At 44.5% G+C, this 22,567-nt stretch overlaps 1 protein-coding gene across 4 annotated transcripts in view; it reads right to left on the reverse strand.

Annotated features, from left to right (window-relative positions):
* The window catches only part of SLC13A2 (solute carrier family 13 member 2), a 128,502-nt gene that overhangs the window by 52,000 nt on the left and 53,935 nt on the right, over positions 1-22,567 (reverse strand). For 3 of the 4 annotated variants that reach the window (XM_068270165.1, XM_068270167.1, XM_068270168.1), the window contains exons 2-4: positions 10,689-10,817; positions 4,451-4,587; positions 359-681 (exon numbers count right to left, since the gene is read on the reverse strand). In XM_068270165.1, the coding sequence (XP_068126266.1) occupies positions 359-681; positions 4,451-4,587; positions 10,689-10,817 (589 nt within the window). Of the gene's footprint in view, positions 1-358; positions 682-4,450; positions 4,588-10,688; positions 10,818-10,990; positions 11,172-22,567 lie in introns of those variants that run through there. The other variant, XM_068270166.1, reaches the window with a different exon arrangement.

The following is a 22,567-nucleotide window of genomic DNA, read 5'->3' on the forward strand; positions in this document are numbered from 1 at the left end:
ATTAAAACAAAAACAAAAAAGTATTTGGCTTGAGGAATGCCCTATAAACAATAGGAAAGGAACACAATTATGCAATGTGTAAAAGTTCACCTCGGATCCACTTTAAGGGATGTAAAAACAGCTTAATTCGAGCGGCAGCGATAGCTGTCAGCCGAAATACATCTTTCCCCTGAGTCCATGGCGGCTTGGAGGAGGAATAGTAATAAATACTGCTGGGACTTTTGCAGGAGCAGGGTGAGCTGTTTTTCGTCTTCACCCTGCAGCAAAATTTCCTGGCGCCATTTTTGCATGTATGCTGCCAAAAAAACACCACTGCAGATTCCCTTCAATCTGTGATAAGTATTGCTAGAAAGCTTACCTGGCTTTTCCGCCTGTTTGGTGAAATCGGAATCCATGTGCTGCTTTTCCTGCATTTCATATGATTGCTGAACATTTCCGTTTAGTTGCTTAGAATCTTGTTTGAAGTCCTCATCCTGAAATGAGGGATTTGCTTTACCATTCACTTGATTTTCCTCTGGGTCAGCACTACTTAAAGCAGCAGCATATTCTTCCAGCTTCTCCTCAGAGCTGTAAAGCTGCTCAAGGACAGCCTGGGCGATTGGGATCATCATGGCTGTAGTAGCAGTGTTACTGATCCACATTGACAGGAAGGCTGTAACCACCATGAAACCCAGAAACAACCTGCACAAAGAAGGCGTGATTGTGATTTATGAAACGTGTAGATTACAGTCATTACATTTCCATAATACAAGGTTGAAGAGGTTTCTCCACTGCTACATATTTAATATGGAAACCTGTAGTGAAAGGAGTGTGGAGGCTAGAGGAGTAACTAGAACTAAACAACCCTGTATCTATAGGGGCTCCAGGGCTGTGGGAAACCCCAACTTCTTACCCTCCTTTCTTCCAGTGCAGGGTCTACACTGCCAGAGAAAGTGTTGATGTTATGGGGTGGGGGGTTCATGGTGAATGTCCATGTTTTATGATTCCTAGCAGATGGGCTCCTTGGCTGTGATGGCCTCTGCATGAGGAGGGGGAAAGCACTGTGGACCTTGAGGGCCCCATCAATATTTTGCTAGGGGTCCCCAGGATTTGTATTAGCATCCCTGGTGGAGGGTGCTATTTTTCTTCTTTCAATAATTTTACTTGCTGGTCTTTGGAGAAGTTTCTGAATTACACACCTCAAAAACAAAACAAAACATGCAACCAGTGAAGTTAGACCCCCTGTTGGGAATAACCATCATTGATTCTGCATTTGTTGCTTGAGAGACATCAAAAGTCTTAGCTATAATGCTTCACCTATTACAAATGAAAAAAACTAACTTATCAGATGTGTAGCCATATTTCTCCCACATAACAAATGTAGGCATGTTGTTGTTCAGATGCTATTCAGTCATTTCCAACTCTTTTCGATTCCATGAACCACAGCATGCCAGCCAGGCCCATCTATACTCCACTGCCTCTCAAAGTTTGTCCAAGCTCATGTTTGTTGCTTCCATGATACTATCTAGCCATCTCATTCTCTGCCATCCCCTCCTTTTTTGCCCTAGATCTTTTCCAAGTGCAGGCATAATTTCTTTCAAATAACGACTGTAACCATAACCATAATAAAGACTGGTGGAGGCACTCTTGATTATATTTGGTTGGTCTCACTGAGAAAGTAAGACGTTAGACTTTTCATCTATATTACAGTTCATAGTTGTTAATCATCAAATGCATCTCACCACCAGTGTTTTAGAATAGACTTCACCCTAAGGGGTTCAAAGTCATGAGGATCTTGTTGTCCTCACAGCTTATAAAGGAGAGCAACAAACCAGAATCTGCACCAACAGACATGGGACACAGAGCAGGAACATTTACATTCTCGCAGGTTGAGACAGTGGTTGCAAGTTTTGCAACCCACCCTTGTGAGTATATTACTTACACACTGTTTCTTTCATATACCTCCATGTCCAAGGATACTGCACCATTGGACTTCTGATCTCTCTCATGTACAGATACTTGGAGGTTACAGGTAACTGTCAAGGATCAAAACTCTTCCAACTGTAACAATAAAGCCACATTATGTCCCCATAACAAGTACAGCCAAAAATTGTTCCCATATGAAGTGGAACTATGCTTTACTACACCCAATTGAAGTGGCCAATGGCCATAATGTCTCTCCAATAACAAGCACAGTCATCCTGTCTGGCCCTCATAATAACAACCGTCAAGCCCTAATGGATTGGCTGTTGTGGCCTCATTACAGTCCTCCTCAAGTAATGTAACACTTTGAGCACCAGGAGAAGGAAGCACATAAAGCTGAATTGCTGCAAAAAGCCTTATGCAAGAAAAGTAAAGATGCCCAATCAAGTACACCTTCTAGTCAGTCTCTACCCGGGCAAAGGGGGGGGGGGGGAGGGGAGCATGGCAGCAACAGTTGGTTTGGGAGATAGAGTTTAGAAATTATACAGCACCGCTACCAACAATACAACCCTTTCAATTGCTGTAGCATCGTAGCTGACTGCTTATACCTAGTATGCCCTGCTGCTCAATTTAGGTTTTATTTAAAGTGAAACCATCACAAATAGGTACAGTATAGACCAAAAGTTTGGACACACCTTTTCATTCAAAGAGTTTTCTTTATTTTCATTACTATGAGCATTGTAGATTCACACTGAAGGCATCCAAACTATGAATTAACACATGTGGAAGTATAGTACATAACCAAAAAGTGTGAAACAACTGAAAATATGTCATATTCTAGGTTCTTCAGAGTAGCCACCTTTTGCTTTGATTACTGCTTTGCACACTCTTGGCATTCTCTTGATGAGCTTCAAGAGGTAGTCACCTGAAATGGTCTTCCAACAGTCTTGAAGGAGTTCCCAGAGATGCTTAGCACTCGTTGGCTCTTTTGCCTTCACTCTGCGGTCCAGCTCACCCCAAACAATCTCGATTGGCTTCAGGCCTGGTGACTGTGGAGGCCAGGTCATCTGACACAGCACCCCATCACTCTCCTTCCTGGTCAAATAGCCCTTACACAGCCTAGAGGTGTGTTTGGGATCATTGTCCTGTTGAAAAATAAATGATGGTCCAACTAAACACAAACCGGATGGAATAGCATGCCGCTGCAAGATGCTATGGTAGCCATGCTAGTTCAGTATGCTTTCAATTTTGAATAAATCCCCAACAGTGTCATGGGCAAAGCACCCCCACATCATCACACCTCCTCCTCCATGCTTCACGGTGGGAACCAGGCATGTAGAGACCATCCGTTCACCTTTTCTGCGTCGCACAAAGACACGGTGGTTGGAACCAAAAATCTCAAATTTGGACTCATCAGACCAAAGCACATATTTCCACTGATCTAATGTCCATTCCTTGTGTTCTTTAGCCCAAACAAGTCTCTTCTGCTTGTTGCCTGTCTTTAACTGTAGTTTCCTAGCAGATATTCTACCATGAATGCCTGATTCACACAGTCTCCTCTTAACAGTTGTTCTAGAGCTGTGTCTGCTGCTAGAACTCTGTATGGCATTGACCTGGTCTCTAATCTGAGCTGCTGTTAACCTGCAATTTCTGAGGCTGGTGACTCGGATGAACTTATCCTCCGCAGCAGAGGTGACTCTTGGTTTTCCTTTCCTGGGGCGGTCCGCATGAGAGCTAGTTTCTTTGTAACATTTGATGGTTTTTGAGACTGCACTTGGGGACACTTTCAAAGTTTTCCCAATTATTCGGACTGACTGACTTTCATTTCTTAAAGTAACGATGGCCACTAGTTTTTCTTTACTTAGCTGCTATTTTCTTGCCATAATACAAATTCTAACAGTCTATTCAGTAGGACTATCAGCTGTGTATCCACCTGACTTCTCCACAATGCAACTGGTGGTCCCAAACCGATTTATAAGGCAAGAAACCCCACTTATTAAACCTGACAGGGCACACCTGTGAAGCTCATCAAGAGAATGCCAAGAGTGTGCAGAGCAGTAATCAAAGCAAAAGGTGGCTACTTTGAAGAACCTTGAATATGGCATATTTTCAGTTTTTTCACACTTTTTGGTTATGTACTTTACTTCCACGTGTTAATTCATAGTTTGGATGCCTTCAGTGTGAATCTACAATGTTCATAGTCATGAAAATAAAGAAAACTCTTTGAATGAGAAGGTGTGTCCAAACTTTTGGTCTGTACTGTAGTTGAATCTACACTCTAAATGACAGTTACATCTGCTTGGGGCAAACATTGATCATATCATATATTTGTTTATACTTCAAGTTTGTGCTGGTTGGAACAAATCCGTGGAAGTGTTTTTTCTTTTTCTTCATGGGCTTCAAATATCAGTATTTAAAGCGCATTAGACATAACCCCATTATCCTAACTACATATCTCAGCTCATAATACACATGACATTTACATCCATCTCAAAGAATCAAACCAGTTTCCATTTCACTGATCGAATCATTCATTACTTAAACTCACAAGGCTGGCTTAACTCCAACTATGAGCAATACTCTCAGGGCTATCCTCTTGTGCAAATTCCATTTCTCCACTGATATTGCTACCAGCAACCCTCCAATAAACAGCATGTTGGTGTCTTTCAGATATTGACTGCATACCTAAAATGAAAAAGACCAAGGAAATGTTTAAGAGATGATCACCATAAATCTGCACCGATATGAACCCATACTCTGACATTGTGCAATTAAATAGAAGTTACATTTAATACTTTGCGATTCCACTAAAAATGAGTGACATCACTTCCTGTACTACAAAGGCAAGTATTATCCACTAACGTAAAGTGGACTGCAGTGCAGTGGGGGAAGCTGCATTCGTTGAAGAGGGGATGTGCTACTTCAATCTACTGAGCCACCAATGATGGTATATACATCTACAAAACATCATGCATCTTACCAGAACCCGATGGGAGCAGACCCCCTCCACATACTAGGCCCTATACAATGGCCTACATTGTCATGTGGCAAATCCCACCCCAAGCATTAAGGAGCAGACAAAAGATGATGTAATGAAATATTGTAAGGGTATATTATACTATTCTAAGAGATCTGTCCTTCTCCTGTAGTATAACTAAGACAATTTCAGTTTATTTCAGTTTATTGATCCATTCTGATTTGTTGATATTTTCTACACATTGTTTTGTTTTACTTTTTTAATTCTTGTGATGCAAAATGTTTGAAGATGTGTGTGAAGGTTTCAGCAAATAATTGCCTTACTCAGTGGCGTAGCTAAGGAGTTTTGGGCTCCAGGGCAAGTTTTACCTTGGGCCCCCCTAAGGTCCCTATACATAATAATTGATATGGTGCACCAAAACACTTACCTTGGACAACCACAGTGTCAGAGGTGCAAGAAAAGGATTGTGAACAGTTTGTTAATGATTATTACTATTAAAAGCATCTAAGAAGTGATTATTACCAACACATGACTAATAAAGAGCTAATACTGCAGTCTCTGGCCCAAGGGCTCCGGTGCAGTCGCAACTTCTGCACCTCCTATTGCTACGCCACTGGCCTTACTCATTCCTGGTCCGTTAATAGTAAAAAAAAAAAAAACAAGCAACATGTAAAGTGAAGGCTGCATGATCACACTGTTAGCCACGATCATGAAAAACTGTTACATGTAAAATACATGTGTACACATACTGTACATATAAGGTGTATCGTTGTTCCTAGGTACAATGCACCCTCAATAATTTTTTTCCCCATGACAAAGTTACACCATATATGTACGTGTCCATGTGTATTAAGTTTTTTTGTGATTGTGATTTTTGTGTTTTTTTAAATTAACGTCTCACATGTTGATCTTTATTGGGTAGGAGGGAGGAGACATGTACTGCCAAAGCAGGTGATTTGGGCACGATTGTAGACCAGAGAAATGGGTGCCGCCATAGATGCCCATGTTAAAATTGTGAGACGATAGCAATAGGAAAGTTCCGTCACATTGTAGCAGAACGTTGTACCGAAGGCGCCTAGCATCATAGCAGCTATTTTATCTATTTTAGCGCATAAAATAGCCATTTTGACGCTATCTATCCTCTACAGAGTTCTAAACACTGTAGTGGATTCAATAGCTGTTATGATGCTTCACTGCAATCTCCCCCCTAGTTTATCCACCACAAAGTTCTGATACTTCTTTTCAGAACTCTGTAGAGGATAAAATAGAGGCACAGGGGGCATTTTATCCACTACAGAGTTTCATAGCATAACTCTGTACTGAATAAAATAGTGGCAGCGGCAGGGATAGTGGAGGTGTTAGGCATAGTTGGAGGTAGGTTAGTGTTAGGTATAGGTAGGGGGTAGGTTAGTGTTAAGTATAGATGTAGGGAAGGTAAGTATGCGAATAGGTTGAGACAGGCGATAGTACAATATCGGTAACAATATTCTACTACTGGTCAAACTTCTAGGAAATTGATGAAGAAGAAGTCACATCAAAAATCCTCCTTCACCTCTGCCAACATAGTTCATGTTGAACTGCCCCAACCTGTTTGTACCGGTATTCCTCAAATTTGTAAACTGTTCCTTACGATTGGGGATATTTCCTGCTTTACTGAAGAAAGCAATTATCATGCCTCTCCTCAACCTTTACCCAGATGCAATGACCAGCTACAGAACTGTCTCTTACCTTCCCATTCTGGAGAAGGTAATTGACAGTGGCATAGCAATAGGGGTTGCAGAGGTAGCGGCCGCATTGGGGCCCTTGGGCTAGAGGGGCCCCAAGGGGCCCACCCCTCAAGCACAATATTAGCTCTCTATTGGCCCTGTGCTGGTAATAATCACTTCTATAGATGCTTTAAATGGTAGTAATCATTAACAAACTGCTCCCCATCCCCAATTGCACCTCTGACACTGTGGAAATTCTTGGCAGGTTTTGGTGCGCTGTATCAATTGTTATGTACAAAGTGCTTGGGGGGCCCCATGTAAAACTTGCACCGGGGCCCATAGCTCCTTAGCTACGCCACTGGTAATTGAAAAAGCCGTATACCACCAGCTAGACACCAAAATCTTATAAAACCACTTGGAAAACTAATCCAAAAACATGTTCTGACATACCACTACTATGCTGACGACACCCAACCAGGGGCTTGATTCACAAAAGGGTGCTAACTTAGTTAGCACGCCTAAAAGCCCCTTAGCATGCCTAAAACCCTTTAGGATACGCAAAGTTGTGCGCGCTAAATTAGTACGTGCAAAGTTTAGCGCTGCGCGGAGCGCGTGAAACGTTGCACGGGGTGCGATCAAAACGTTGCACCCTGACGCCTAAAACGTCGCACCAGGTGCACCGAAAATGTTGGTTGCATGGTGCGCCATTTCGGGCGCACCCGGTGCGACGGTTTAGGCGCACCCAGTGCAACATTTTGATCGCACTCGGCGCAATGTTTTGCACGCACTGCGCAGCGCTAAACTTTACACGTGATCAATAAAAGCTTTGGGTATACTAACTGCTTAGCACCCTAGTTAGCACGCCCAAAGCTTTTATTCGAGCTAACTGAGTGAGCACCCTTTTGTGAATCGAGCCCTATAGCTTTCCTTCAAGCCTGGTGTGACAGACCCAAATCCAACTATAAACGCCTGCTTGGGCGAACTACAGCAATGGATGAGAGACAAGTGACTAAGACTGAGACAGATAAAACTGAAGTCCTTCTGATCGGAGGGAAGTACATGCCAACAACAACTTAACTTGCAGTCTTCACCACTGGGAATAGGAGGCACGGATCTACACAGCTCTGATCATGTGTGTAGCCTGGGAGTTCTAATTGATGGGGATTTAAACTTCAGAACTCACATCTTTGCTGTGGTGAAATCATCCTATTTTCACCTGAAGAACATCGCAAAAATGAAGCACCTCACCCCCTTAGAAGATCTACCAACCTTAGTTCATGCCTTTGTTACATCTCGACTGGACTACTGCAATGCAAGGATCTGTACAAAGATGCTGGCCAGCCTACCTACTTATGTGCCACTATTTTGGCCATTGGACAAGTTGGGATCCAAAATGAGTCAGATTTGTCAGATTTTAACTACCTTCATGACATGTTTAATAAACCTCAGCAATTATATATATACAGTGGTGTGAAAAACTATTTGCCCCCTTCCTGATTTCTTATTCTTTTGCATGTTTGTCACACTTAAATGTTTCTGCTCATCAAAAAACGTTAACTATTAGTCAAAGATAACATAATTGAACACAAAATGCAGTTTTAAATGATGGTTTTTATTATTTAGTGAGGAAAAAAAACTCCAAATCTACATGGCCCTGTGTGAAAAAGTGATTGCCCCCCTTGTTAAAAAATAACTTAAAGGTGGTTTATTACACCTGAGTTCAATTTCTGTAGTCACCCCCAGGCCTGATTACTGCCACACCTGTTTCAATCAAGAAATCACTTAAAGAGACTCTGTACCAAAAATTACAAAGTTTTTTCTACCATCCTACAAGTTCCTAAAGCTGTTCTAATGTGCTCTGCCTTACAGCAGCACTTTCTACTAAGACTGTCTCTGTAATAAATCAATGTATCTTTCCCCTGTCAGACTTGTCGCTTGTGTCTGGAAGGCTGCCAACTCTTCGGTGCTGGTCTGTTTATGCACAGTCTTCAGGCCCCTCTATGCACACTCCAGTGTGTGTGTATTTACATAAGCCAGCAGCATCTCTGCTATCTTATCAGTGATAGAAGATAGCTGGATAAAAATCCTCCTCTGTTAGGCTGTGAAAGTAGCTGGCTGACACATACTGAGGAATTACAAACACAGGCACAGGCAGAGCTGTCTGCAGGAAGCCTGTCACTTCAGTGCATGAGAGAAGCAGGGGACAGAAGGTAAACACACAAATGATCTTTTGAGATTCAAAAGGAAAGCTGTATACAGCCTGCTTGTGTATGGATGTATTTTCTATGTGTGGACATACTGTACATCAATCTACTTCCTGTTTTGGTGGCCATTTTGTTTGTTTATAAACAAACTTTTTAAAACTGTTTTTGACTACTTTTAATGCGGCGGGGAGCGGCGAAATTGTGACAGAGGGTAATAGGAGGTGTCCCCTAACACACTGGTATGTTTACTTTTGTGCGATTTTAACAATACAGATTCTCTTTAAATAGGAGCTATCTGACACAGAGAAGTAGACCAAAAGCACCTCAAAAGCTAGACATCATGCCAAGATCCAAAGACATTCAGGAACAAATGAGAACAAAAGTACTGTAATTGAAATCTATCAGTCTGGTAAAGGTTATAAAGCCATTTCTAAAGCTTTGTGACTCCAGCAAACCACAGTGAGAGCCATTATCCACAAATGGCAAACACATGGAACAGTGATGAACCTTCCCAGGAGCGGCCGGCCGACCAAAATTACCCCAAGAGCGCAGAGAAAACTCATCCGAGAGGCCACAAAAGACCCCAGGACAACATCTAAAGAACTGCAGGCCTCACTTGCCTCAATTAAGGTCAGTGTTCATGACTCCACCAAGAAACTGGGCAAAAACGGCCTGCATGGAAAATATCCAAGACGCAAACCACTTTTAAGCAAAAAGAACATTAAGGCTCATCTTAATTTTGCTAAAAAAAATCTCAATGATTGCCAAGACTTTTGGGAAAATACCTTGTGGACCGACGAGACAAAAGTTGAACTTTTTGGAAGGTGCGTGTCCCGTTACATCTGGCGTAGAAGTAACACAGCATTTCAGCAGAAGAACATCATACCAACAGTAAAATATGGTGGTGGTAGTGTGATGGTCTGGGGTTGTTTTGCTGCTTCAGGACCTGGAAGGCTTGCTGTGATAGATGGAACCATGAATTCTACTGTCTACCAATAAATCCTGAAGGAGAATGTCCGGCCATCTGTTCGTCAACTCAAGCTGAAGTGATCTTGGGTGCTGCAGCAGGACAATTACCCAAAACACACCAGCAAATCCACCTCTGAATGGCTGAAGAAAAACAAAATGAAGACTTTGGAGTGGCCTAGTCAAAGTCCTGACCTGAATCCTATTGAGATGTTGTGGCATGACCTTAAAAAGGCGGTTCATGCTAGAAAACACTCAAATAAAGCTGAATTACAACAATTCTGCAAAGATGAGTGGGCCAAAATTCCTCCAGAGCGCTGTAAAAGACTCGTTGCAAGTTATCGCAAATGCTTGATTGCAGTTATTGCTGCTAAGGGTGGCCCAACCAGTTATTAGGTTCAGGGGGCAATTTCTTTTTCACACAGGGCCATGTAGGTTTTGAGGTTTTTTTCTCACTAAATAATAAAAAACATCATTTAAAACTGCATTTTGTGTTCAATTAGGTTATCTTTGACTAATAGTTAACGGTTTTTGATGAGCAGAAACATTTAAGTGTGACAAACATGCAAAAGAATAAGAAATCAGGAAGGGGGCAAATAGTTTTTCACACCACTGTATATATATATATATATATATATATATATATATATATATATATATATATATATATATATTTCTTTTTTCTTTTATTATTATTATTATTATTATTATTTTTTATTTTTTTTTGCAATAGTAGAGGAAATTCACCTTTTGTAGCTATTATAAAACAACTGCCCAATTAATATCCTATAGTCAGAAACTATATGAATCTAGATGAATGTATCAGTGCTCCTCTGAAATAAATACCGGTAGTACTACAAAATAACAAGATTAAAATAATCTTGAGGACTGCATGCATATTTCTATACAATTAAATATATGGGATTACCATACCGACGTGGAGTCCATGATGCCCATCATAGGGAACAGCACAACTGGGAATAGCGCAGTGACAGCCAATGGCAGGGCTTCTGTGCACCAGAATAAAGCCATAATAATGATCACATATCCACAGCTTGCTTCCTGTAAAGTTGCAAAATAATACTATTGTTAAACAATGAAAGACCATTTGTCTAACTGCAGTGTAATGTTATCAGGTCATTAAAGTCTTCGGAATGCCATGTCTATAATCAAAGGAAACATGGTTATAAGACATCTGAGCTTAAACTAATACAGAGCATGCCATTTTTATTTACTTTTAAACACTGCACATTGCCTGGCTGTCCTGTGGATCCTCTGCCTTGATTACTTCATAGCTCCTGAACAAGCATGAAGTTCAGGTGCTCTGACTTTAGTCTGACTGGATTCTCCACATGCTTGTTTCAGGTATGTGATCCAGATTAGAGATGGCCCAAACAGCTCGCTGGCGAACAGTATTCTGCAAACATCGTCTGTTCGCATTCGCCCCCTATACATCATCATTGAGCTAAACTTTGATCTATTACCTCACAGTCAGCAGACACATGGCAGCCAATCAGCTACCTCCCCTTCCTAGACCCCCCACCCCCTATCAAAAAGCAGTTGCGGTGACCATATTGGATTAATTCTCTGCCAGCTGCTGACTGTTAGTGAGAGCAGGGTCAGATTCACTGCAGATAGGTAGGGAAAGTATTAGTTAGGTCAGTGTTCTTGTTCCTTACTTGCTGTGAAAGCACTCCAAACTTCTGAGGGCTAACACATTGGTCTCCTGTGTTTTTTTTTTGTGTGCGTGTGACACTCCACAGCCCACTGTCACTGACACCCAGAGCTGTGTGCAAACTACTGCTGTTGCCTCATTAAGTTGCAGGCACAGAACCACTCCAATGCGTTATTATTTCATTGTATTCTGATAGTACTATTGTATCTCTCTGTATGAGACACTTCACAGCCCACTGACACCCAGAGCTGTGCATAATGTGATTTCTGCCCATTAGGGTTTAAAACCAGACTTTGCGTCAACTCCGTAATGTTTAGTGAGACTTTTTGGCATGGATCCCCCTCTGGCATACCCCTATCCAGGTGCTAGACCCCTTGAAACAACTTTCTCATCACTTTTGAGGCCAGAAACAGTCTTTGTAAGTTTTAAAATTTGCCTGCCTATTGAAGTCTATGGCTGCCAGATTCGCCTGTTTGCAAACATTTGGCACAAGTTCGAATTCGCTGATCGCAAACGGAAAATTCTATGTTCGAGACATCTCTAATCCAGATACTACTGCAGCCAAAGATATAAGCAGGAGGCCAGGCAACTAATATTGTTTAAAAGGAAAGAAATATGTCAGCTTCCAAATCCCTCAGTTCAGGTGTCCTTTAAAAAAGAACTTCATCAAGTGCACAAAGCTTCATAATTGTGGATCAATATATTTCGATCTGTGTACACAACGTGTAGTGTGAATGCACCGCAGAAGCATTATGCAACCACAATACATTTCCACTGTGCTCATGCCATGGTGTACTGCAGTCATGGTTATTCAAGTTCAGCAAAACAGAAATGGCAACTTTTGGAAAACTGCAACCAAAGATCAAACACAACTAAGCAGTTTATGTACACAAGCTGTAAAGACTCATACACACACTAGATCAGGGTTGTCAAACTCAAATACAAAGTGGGACGAAATTGTACACTGGGACCCAATCGCAGGCCAACCTCAATTTGGCCCACGGGCCGTAGTTTGACATGTATGCACTAGATGGATCTTGGCTGAGCCGTTTTTTTCAGGACCACCATGCCAGGGAATCTAGCATGTGTACACAGAGGAGCTATTCGTGCTACTGACGAGCTACTGTTTGTCCCCTATCTTATTGCCTGATGAAGCGGGCTGTGCCTGCGAAACGTGTTGCATCTTTTGGGGTACCAATAATAAATGTATTTGTTTAATTCAGACAGTATTTTGAGTCTGCTTTCTGGAGGTAAGTCCACCACTGCCTCCCAGCAAATTTTAAAATTGTTATTACCTTTTATCCTGTTGGCGCCTCTGTTCTCTTACGATAACACTGTGTCCACCCCTGGTGGAGGGGTGACCTACCCCTACTTTTCTGATCTACAGAGAGCGACATCTTAATCCTGAGTGAGGACAGGTCTAATCTCCTCACCTGCATCTACAGTGGTTGCCTAAGAGGTAACCCATGTTTGTGAGTATATTCATCTCACACTTACATTTATCCACGGTTTCCAATACATACTACACTATATTGGGCTCTCAGTGTTTCTTATTTAGCATGTGTAAAGGTGTCCCCCGATGTGGCTTAAAGATCTGGCTTGCAGCCAAGCAAAATGTTCCCTTCCTTACCTGGTTGCTGTAAGTGGCTCTATTGTATGCCATGCCATTTTCTCTCCTACCCACCTACATAGCAACAAAACACATTGCTTGACAGCGTATTGGCTCGTGCATGGAACTGTCTGGTCCAGGTTTGTTACGTCAATTATGGTCATTTTCTACTGTTGTCTAGCCAGGGATGGTGCTTCCACCTGGGTGAGTTTAGCCAAAACCCAGGGCCCCAAACTCCATAGCAGCTGTTAAGTCAGGGATTGTAAAAGTCACATCAACTTTATAGTTAATATTTAATCCATACCTGTATCCATTATTAGTAAATCAATATTGAATGAGGAGTGACCTTTGGGTGCACATATGCATATTAGTTCTTGACGGCTCAAATGTGAGCTGCATATGATGCCACATCTTATTCCAAAAAGGTAATGCAACGGAATGTGCCAAAAATTAACTTTTATTAAGTCACTTAAAAATCTGGGGCCACGACAAAGATATATTTCTTGACAGTGACATGTGTAATGTGTCACGGGTATATGGGCTCGGTAAGTCCACCGTACCACAAGTAGATCTCTGTGCCTATAGGTAAATTTGGCCCTGAGACCTAGATACTGAAAGCATACCCCTAGAGGGTAAGACAAGAGAAGGTGAGTATGAGCGGACTTACAGCGTCTCTTAGGGTGGCCAATCAGCTAACTCTGCAGAGGTCCGTATAAGAACACACCACCACAGCCTATCTGCTCCAATAGTCTCTCTATTAGACACTAACTAGCAGACAGTAAGTATTGTGATTCATTCACCCCCCCCCCCCCTGCAAAAAAACCCAAAACACACATATAAACAACCCAACATGTTTCATCCAAGAGGGGCTTCATTAGGGGTACACATAAGATATACTATATATATGTGAGAGAATGCGGAAAAGCCACCGCATTTGGTATTGAGGAGGCGGCTGTTTCCGCGTCCAATGCGGCGGTTTGCACGCGGACGCGTGCGTCTGGTGGCAGGGCAGAACGCGGAAAGGCCGCCGCCTGTGACAGCAGGGAGGCGGCGGATTCCGCGTCCAGCGCAGCGTTCTGTGCGGAGCGGCGTGGGTCTGGTGTGGCTGGGTCTGTTAGTGCACACAGGCTGAGGAACACACGCGCGCACGCTGAGAGGCAGAACTCTTATGCTAAACAGGAGAAGGTCAGCTGATCGCGCTGATCAGCTGACGCCAGGGCAAGATTCTATTGGTTGATCATTCAGGGGCGGTGCTGGAGAGCACTGCTCCATATATACTTGCTGCTGGCCAGTCTCAAGTGGTCTGCCATTGCGATCACTACGTGGAAGCACTCAGACCTTTATCAGATCTCACAGTGTGTTTAAACCAGGAGCCCCTGGGAATTCACACTGAGCCAGAAACTTTGTGTTATTATTCTGTTTATGCTTAGACTAGTTCCAGGGTGTAGAGACCACGGACCTCACACCCAGATTAGGGAACTATATTGTCATCTGTGTTATACTCCAGACTAGTTCCAGGGTGCTGAGACCACGGACCTCGCACTCAGATTAGGGAACTGTATTGTCATCTGTGTTATACTCCAGACTAGTTCCAGGGTGCTGAGACCACAGACCTCGCACCTAAGACTAGGGAACTTGTACAATTCACTCTGTTATACTTCAGACTAGTTCCGGGGTGTAGAGACCAAGGACCTCACACCCAGACTAGGCATTGTTTGATATCTGTTATGACTTATTGCTTTTCTGACTACTCCTCTGTCATCTGATTCGGTACCTCGCATATCTGATTCTCTGTTGCCAAACCCTGCTTGCTTTGGATACCGAATCAGTTTTCTGTCTATGTACTTTATCTGACCGTGTGTTGCCGACCTGGCTTGCCCGACCTCGAGAGCTATCTCTCCGTCTAGAGATAGTCTCCAGATCTGATAGTGACATCCACCTTCAGGTGTCACTCACACTCTGGTCCTTCCCATCTCCAGTCTGACTCCACCCCTTGGAGAGTCTCAGGCTGCTGGAAGGTTCCTGTGTCCTCAAAAGCAGTATTCCAGGCTGCTTCTGATCACCTGCTCAGCAGGTGCATGTCTCAAAGTATTACTGTTACAAAAAACACTCACATCCCTTAGGTGTCCAGAGGTTAGCAATATATCTGTATTATCGGTTATTCTGCAGATCATCAATAATCAGGTATATATCTGCATTCTTGGTGATACTGCAGATCACCAATAATCAGATTCTCTCTGCGTGCTGACACCAATCGTTACAATATATATATATACCGTATTTCGCGCCGTATAAGACGCTCCGGAATATAAGACGCACCCAGGTTTAGAGGGCAAAATCCAGGGGGAAAAAAATACTAAACCTGGTGCGTCCATATTCCAGGAGCGTCTTGTACATATCCTTGTGTGTCCTCATGTGTGCTCCTGTGCCCCCCATATCCTCATGTGTCCTTCTGTGTGTCCTCCTGTGCCCCCATGTGTCCTCCTGTGCCCCCATGTGTCCTCCTGTGCCCCCATGTGTCCTTCTGTGCCTCCCATGTGTCCTCCTGTGTGTCCTAATGTGCCCCCCATGTGTCCTCATGTGCCCCCATGTGTCCTTCTGTGCCTCCCATGTGTCCTCCTGTGTGTCCTAATGTGCCCCCCATGTGTCCTTCTGTGCCCCCCATGTGTCCTGTGTCCTCATGTGCCCCCCCACGTGTCCTTCTGTGCCCCCCATGTGTCCTCCTGTGTGTCCTCATGTGTGCTCCTGTGCCCCTATATATCCTCCTGTGCCCCCCATATGTCCTCCAGTGCCCCCCATATGTCCTCCAGTGCCCCCCATATGTCCCCCCCCCCAGCCTTCCTCCCTCCCACCTGCGTCTCCTGGCCCCCCCCCCGGATAGAAGTGTCAATAGCAGCGGCAACTTACCTTTGGCAGGCTCCTGCGCTGATCCTGTGTCGTCATGTACCCCCATGTGTCCTCCTGTGCCCCATGTGTCCTCCTGTGTGTCCCAATGTGCCCCCCATGTGTCCTCCTGTGCCCCCATGTGTCCTTCTGTGCCTCCCATGTGTCCTCCTGTGTGTCCTAATGTGCCCCCCATGTGTCCTCTTGTGCCCCCATGTGTCCTCCTGTGCCCCCATGTGTCCTTCTGTACCTCCCATGTGTCCTCCTGTGTCCCCATGTGTCCTTCTGTGCCTCCCATGTGTCCTCCTGTGTGTCCTAATGTGCCCCCCATGTGTCCTCATGTGCCCCCATGTGTCCTTCTGTGCCTCCCATGTGTCCTCCTGTGTGTCCTAATGTGCCCCCCATGTGTCCTTCTGTGCCCCCCATGTGTCCTGTGTCCTCATGTGCCCCCCCACGTGTCCTTCTGTGCCCCCCATGTGCCCTCCTGTGTGTCCTCATGTGTGCTCCTGTGCCCCTATATATCCTCCTGTGCCCCCCATATGTCCTCCAGTGCCCCCCATATGTCCTCCAGTGCCCCCCATATGTCCCCCCCCCAGCCTTCCTCCCTCCCACCTGCGTCTCCTGCCCCCCCCCCCCCCGGATAGAAGTGTCAATAGCAGCGGCAACTTACCTTTGGCAGGCTCCTGCCCTGATCCTGTGTCGTCATGTACCCCCATGTGTCCTCCTGTGCCCCCATGTGTCCTTCTGTACCTCCCATGTGTCCTCCTGTGTGTCCTAATGTGTCCTTCTGTGCCTCCCATGTGTCCTCCTGTGTGTCCTAATGTGCCCCCCATAATGTCCCCTACATATATATATATATGCGCCACATAATATGTTTCTGCTTTATAAATCAATGATAATAATAATATACAGTGCAGGGTGCAAAATATCAAAATAATAATAATAATAATAAACCCCAGCCAAACAATTGAAGATACTGTCAGCAATATTCATTTGTTTGATGGGATTACTTCTTTTTTTTTATTATTATTCAAAATATTTCATTGATTCACACTCATTGGCGCTTCCCAGCATCAAGTCACACCTGAAGACAGTTGCAGATGCTCTCAGATGTGACTCAATTGTGGACCGCCTCTTGCTGAACACTAGCAAGTGCCCAGCTAGTGCATGGGAGCAGCTAACAGGCGGTGAATTGATAATTACGATTCATGTAATCCCTTTTTATATCTCTTGTTGACTCCAAAGGCAAGATACTGTCGATACATCTTCTAGCTTTACCTAAACTGTAGAGACATTACAAACCATACTGCTATGTACTGATCACTTTTATACATTTAATGCAATAATACACCTACATAATTGGCAGTCAGATGTGTTTATCTTCATATGGTCATCATACTATAGATACCCACAATACCCATTCACACAGAAAGATTGAGACAGCAATTTCATACCTATGAGTCTGATCCCATTCACTTTTTCTTCCAAGATGTATCCTAAGAGGTATTTTCACATTATGAATAAAATGTTTTAAGCCCCCAGCAAGCAAGAAAATAGAAGACCTACTTTTTGGTATAATTTCAATTGCAGAGTGCTGAAACGTTTTTTAAACAGAAGATAAAAGATTATCTCCTAGAAGAAAACTAAAGGTACCCATAAATCTAGTGATGATGGGCATATTCGACCAAGAGACAAATCTCTCTCTAATCGAATCTGATTAGAGAGAAATTTGTCGGCTGCCCATACACCACCCATACACATTCAGCATAAAAGCTCTCGGGAACTGGCCAAGTCTACCGCACCTACCTCATCCGCCGCTAGCCACTGCTTCCCAGTGTATAAATGTACATCTACTGTACATGTGTACATTTACACATTACCTGTGATGTCACACAAGCGCCACATGCTATGCATCGGCGGCGTGTACCACTAATGGAAGAGTGGCAGATTCGGAAAACAGATGGGCTCCGCGACACAGGACAGGTAATGTATAAATGCACATATGTACTGTAGATGTACATTTATACACTGAGGGAAAAGCGCCGGGTCTTTCAGTGTGTTCGTCACTTGTGCCGATATCGCTCCCCATTACCGCCATACACCCGACCAACCACAACGACCCGACATCTTACAGCATGTCCAATCGATACATTCGTTGATGGAGCATGCACTTCACGGCACTGGTTTTCATTTGATTCAATAATAATTATCAAATTGAATGATAGATCATCCGATCGATCAAGTCGAGAGATGTCTGGCATCTTAACCACTTAAGGACCACCCCCAGCCGATGGGCGGCGGCAAAGTCCGGGCCCAAACGACCGCAATACGCCCATCGGCGGGGGCGGCTGCGGGAGTGGTTATGCGGCGATCGCGTCATTCGTGACGCGATCAGCCGCCGGGGACTGGCTCCGCCCACCGCTCGTAGTAACCCGCCGGCCATTCGGAAGCGCCGGCGGGTTACTAGCACCCGGATCGCCGCACTTACATTGTATAATAGGCTTTGTAATGTATACAAAGCCTATTATACTGGCTGCCTCCTGCCCTGGTGGTCTCAGTGTCCGAGGGACCACCAGGGCAGGCTGCAGCCACCCTAGTCTGCACCCAAGCACACTGATTTCCCTCCCCCTGCCCCCTGATCGCCCACAGCACCCCTCAGACCCCCCCTGCCCACCCCCCAGACCACTGTTTGCACCCAGTCACCCCCCTAATCACCCATCAATCACTCCCTGTCACTATCTGTCAACGCTATTTTTTTTTTATCCCCCCCCTGCCCACTGCCCCCTCCTGATCACCCCCCCACCCCTCAGATTCTCCCCAGACCTCCCCCCCCAGACCCCTCCCCCCGTGTACTGTATGCATCTATCCCCCCTGATCACCTGTCAATCACCTGTCAATCACCCGTCAATCACCCGTCAATCACCAGTCAATCACCCCCTGTCTCTGCTACCCATCAATCAGCCCCTAACCTGCCCCTTGCGGGCAATCTGATCACCCACCCACACCAATAGATCGCCCGCAGATCCGTCATCAGATCACCTCCCAAATCCATTGTTTACATCTATTCTCTCCTCTAAACACCCACTAATTACCCATCAATCACCTATCAATCACCCCCTATCACCACCTGTCACTGTTACCCATCAGATTAGACCCTAATCTACCCCTTGCGGGCACCCAATCACCCGCCCACACGCTCAGATTGCCCTCAGACCCCCCTTTATCAATTCGCCAGTGCAATATTTACATCTGTTATTCCCTGTAATAACCCACTGATCACCTGTCAATCACCTATCAATCACCCCCTGTCACTGCCACCCATCAATCACCCCCTGTCACTGCCACCCATCAATCAGCCCCTAACCTGCCCCTTGCGGGCAATCTGATCACCCACCCACACCAATAGATTGCCCGCAGATCCGACATCAGATCACCTCCCAAATCCATTGTTTACATCTATTCTCTCCTCTAAACACCCACTAATTACCCATCAATCACCTATCAATCACCCCCTATCACCACCTGTCACTGTTACCCATCAGATTAGACCCTAATCTACCCCTTGCGGGCACCCAATCACCCGCCCACACGCTCAGATTGCCCTCAGACCCCCCTTTATCAATTCGCCAGTGCAATATTTACATCTGTTATTCCCTGTAATAACCCACTGATCACCTGTCAATCACCTATCAATCACCCCCTGTCACTGCCACCCATCAATTACCCCCTGTCACTGCCACCCATCAATCAGCCCCTAACCTGCCCCTTGCGGGCAATCTGATCACCCACCCACACCAATAGATCGCCCGCAGATCCGACATCAGATCACCTCCCAAATCCATTGTTTACATCTATTCTCTCCTCTAAACACCCACTAATTACCCATCAATCACCTATCAATCACCCCCTATCACCACCTGTCACTGTTACCCATCAGATTAGACCCTAATCTACCCCTTGCGGGCACCCAATCACCCGCCCACACGCTCAGATTGCCCTCAGACCCCCCTTTATCAATTCGCCAGTGCAATATTTACATCTGTTATTCCCTGTAATAACCCACTGATCACCTGTCAATCACCTATCAATCACCCCCTGTCACTGCCACCCATCAATCACCCCCTGTCACTGCCACCCATCAATCAGCCCCTAACCTGCCCCTTGCGGGCAATCTGATCACCCACCCACACCAATAGATCGCCCGCAGATCCGACATCAGATCACCTCCCAAGTGCAGTGTTTACATCTCTTCTCTCCTCTAAACCACTAATTACCCATCAATCACCCCCTATCACCACCTGTCATGGTTACCCATCAGATTAGACCCTAATCTGCCCCTTGCGGGCACCCAATCACCCGCCCACACCTCAGAACGTCCTCAGACCCCAGCCCTGATCACCTCGCTAGTGCATTGCTTGCATCTATTTCCCCCCTCTAATCACACCTTGAGACACCCATCAATCACCTCCTGTCACCCCCTAGCACACATACCCATCAGATCAGGCCCTAATTTGCCCCGTGTGGGCTCCTGATCACTCGGCCAAACCCTCAGGTCCCCCTCAGACCCCCTTCCGATCACCTCCCCAGTGCATTGATTGCATCTATTTTCCCCTCTAACCGCCCCCTGAGACACCCATCAATCACCTCCTGTCACCCCCTAGCACTCCTATCCATCAGATCAGGCCCAAAACATCCTGTCATCTAAGAGGCCACCCTGCTTATGACTGGTTCCACAAAATTTGCCCCCTCATAGACCACCTGTCATCAAAATTTGCAGATGCTTATACCCCTGATCAGTCATTTTGAGAAATTTGGTTTCCAGACTACTCACAGTTTTGGGCCCGTAAAATGCCAGGGCAGTATAGGAACCCCACAAGTGACCCCATTTTAGAAAGAAGACACCCCAAGGTATTCTGTTAGGTGTATGATGAGTTCATAGAAGATTTTATTTTTTGTCACAAGTTAGCGGAAATTGATATGTATTGTTTTTTTTTTTCACAAAGTGTCATTTTCCGCTAACTTGTGACAAAAAAAAAATCTTCTATGAACTCACCATACTCCTAACAGAATACCTTGGGGTGTCTTCTTTCTAAAATGGGGTCACTTGTGGGGTTCCTATACTGCCCTGGCATTTAAGGGGCCCTAAACCGTGAGCAGTAGTCTAGCATCCAAAGGCCTCAAAATGACCTGTGAATAGGACGTTAGGCCCCTTAGCGCACCTAGGTTGCAAAAAAGTGTCACACATGTGGTATCGCCGTACTCAGAAGAAGTAGTATATTGTGTTTTGGGGTGTATTTTTACACATACCCATGCTGGGTGGGAGAAATCTCTCTATAAAAGGACAATTGTGTGTAAAAAAAAATCAAACAATTGTCATTTACAGAGATATTTCTCCCACCCAGCATGGGTATGTGTAAAAATACACCCCAAAACACATTATACTACTTCTCCTGAGTACGGCGGTACCACATGTGTGGCACTTTTTTGCACCCTAAGTGCGCTAAGAGGCCCAAAGTCCAATGAGTACCTTTAGGATTTCACAGGTCATTTTGCGACATTTGGTTTCAAGACTACTCCTCACGGTTTAAGGCCCCTAAAATGCCAGGGCAGTATAGGAACCCCACAAATGACCCCATTTTGGAAAGAAGACACCCCAAGGTATTCCGTTAGGAGTATGGTGAGTTCATAGAAGATTTTATTTTTTGTCACAAGTTAGCGGAAAATGACACTTTGTGAAAAAAAACAATTAAAATCAATTTCCGCTAACTTGTGACAAAAAAATAAAATCTTCTATGAACTCACCATCCTCCTAACGGAATACCTTGGGGTGTCTTCTTTCTAAAATGGGGAAATTTGTGGGGTTCCTATACTGTCCTGGCATTTTAGGGGCCCTAAACCGTGAGGAGTAGTCTTGAAACGAAATTTCTCAAAATGACCTGTGAAATCCTAAAGGTACTCATTGAACTTTGGGCCCCTTAGCGCAGTTAGGGTGCAAAAAAGTGCCACACATGTGGTATCGCCGTACTCAGGAGAAGTAGTATAATGTGTTTTGGGGTGTATTTTTCCACATACCCATGCTGAGTGGCAGAAATATCTCTATAAATAGACAATTGTGTGTAAAAAAAATAAAACAATTGTCATTTATGGAGATATTTCTCCCACCCAGCATGGGTATGTGTAAAAATACACCCCAAAACACATTATACTACTTCTCCTGAGTACGGCAATACCACATGTGTGGCACTTTTTTGCAGCCTAACTGCGCTAAGGGGCCAAAAGTCCAATGAGCATCTTTAGGCTTTACAGGGGTGCTTACAATTAGGCACCCCCCAAAATGCCAGGACAGTGAACACACCCCACAAATGACTCCATTTTGGAAAGTAGACACTGCAAGGTATTCAGAGAGGAGCATAGTGAGTCCGTGGCAGATTTCATTTTTTTTTGTTGCAAGTTAGAAGAAATGGAAACTTTTTTTTTTTTCTTTTTTTTGTCAGAAAGTGTCATTTTCCGCTAACTTGTGACAAAAAATAAAATCTTCTATGAACTCACCATGCCTCTCACTGAATACTTTGGGATGTCTTCTTTCCAAAATGGGGTAATTTGGGGGGTATTTGTACTATCCTGGAATTTTAGCCCCTCATGAAA

Source organism: Hyperolius riggenbachi, chromosome 2 (genome assembly GCF_040937935.1).
Source record: "Hyperolius riggenbachi isolate aHypRig1 chromosome 2, aHypRig1.pri, whole genome shotgun sequence".
NCBI classification, from domain to species: domain Eukaryota; kingdom Metazoa; phylum Chordata; class Amphibia; order Anura; family Hyperoliidae; genus Hyperolius; species Hyperolius riggenbachi.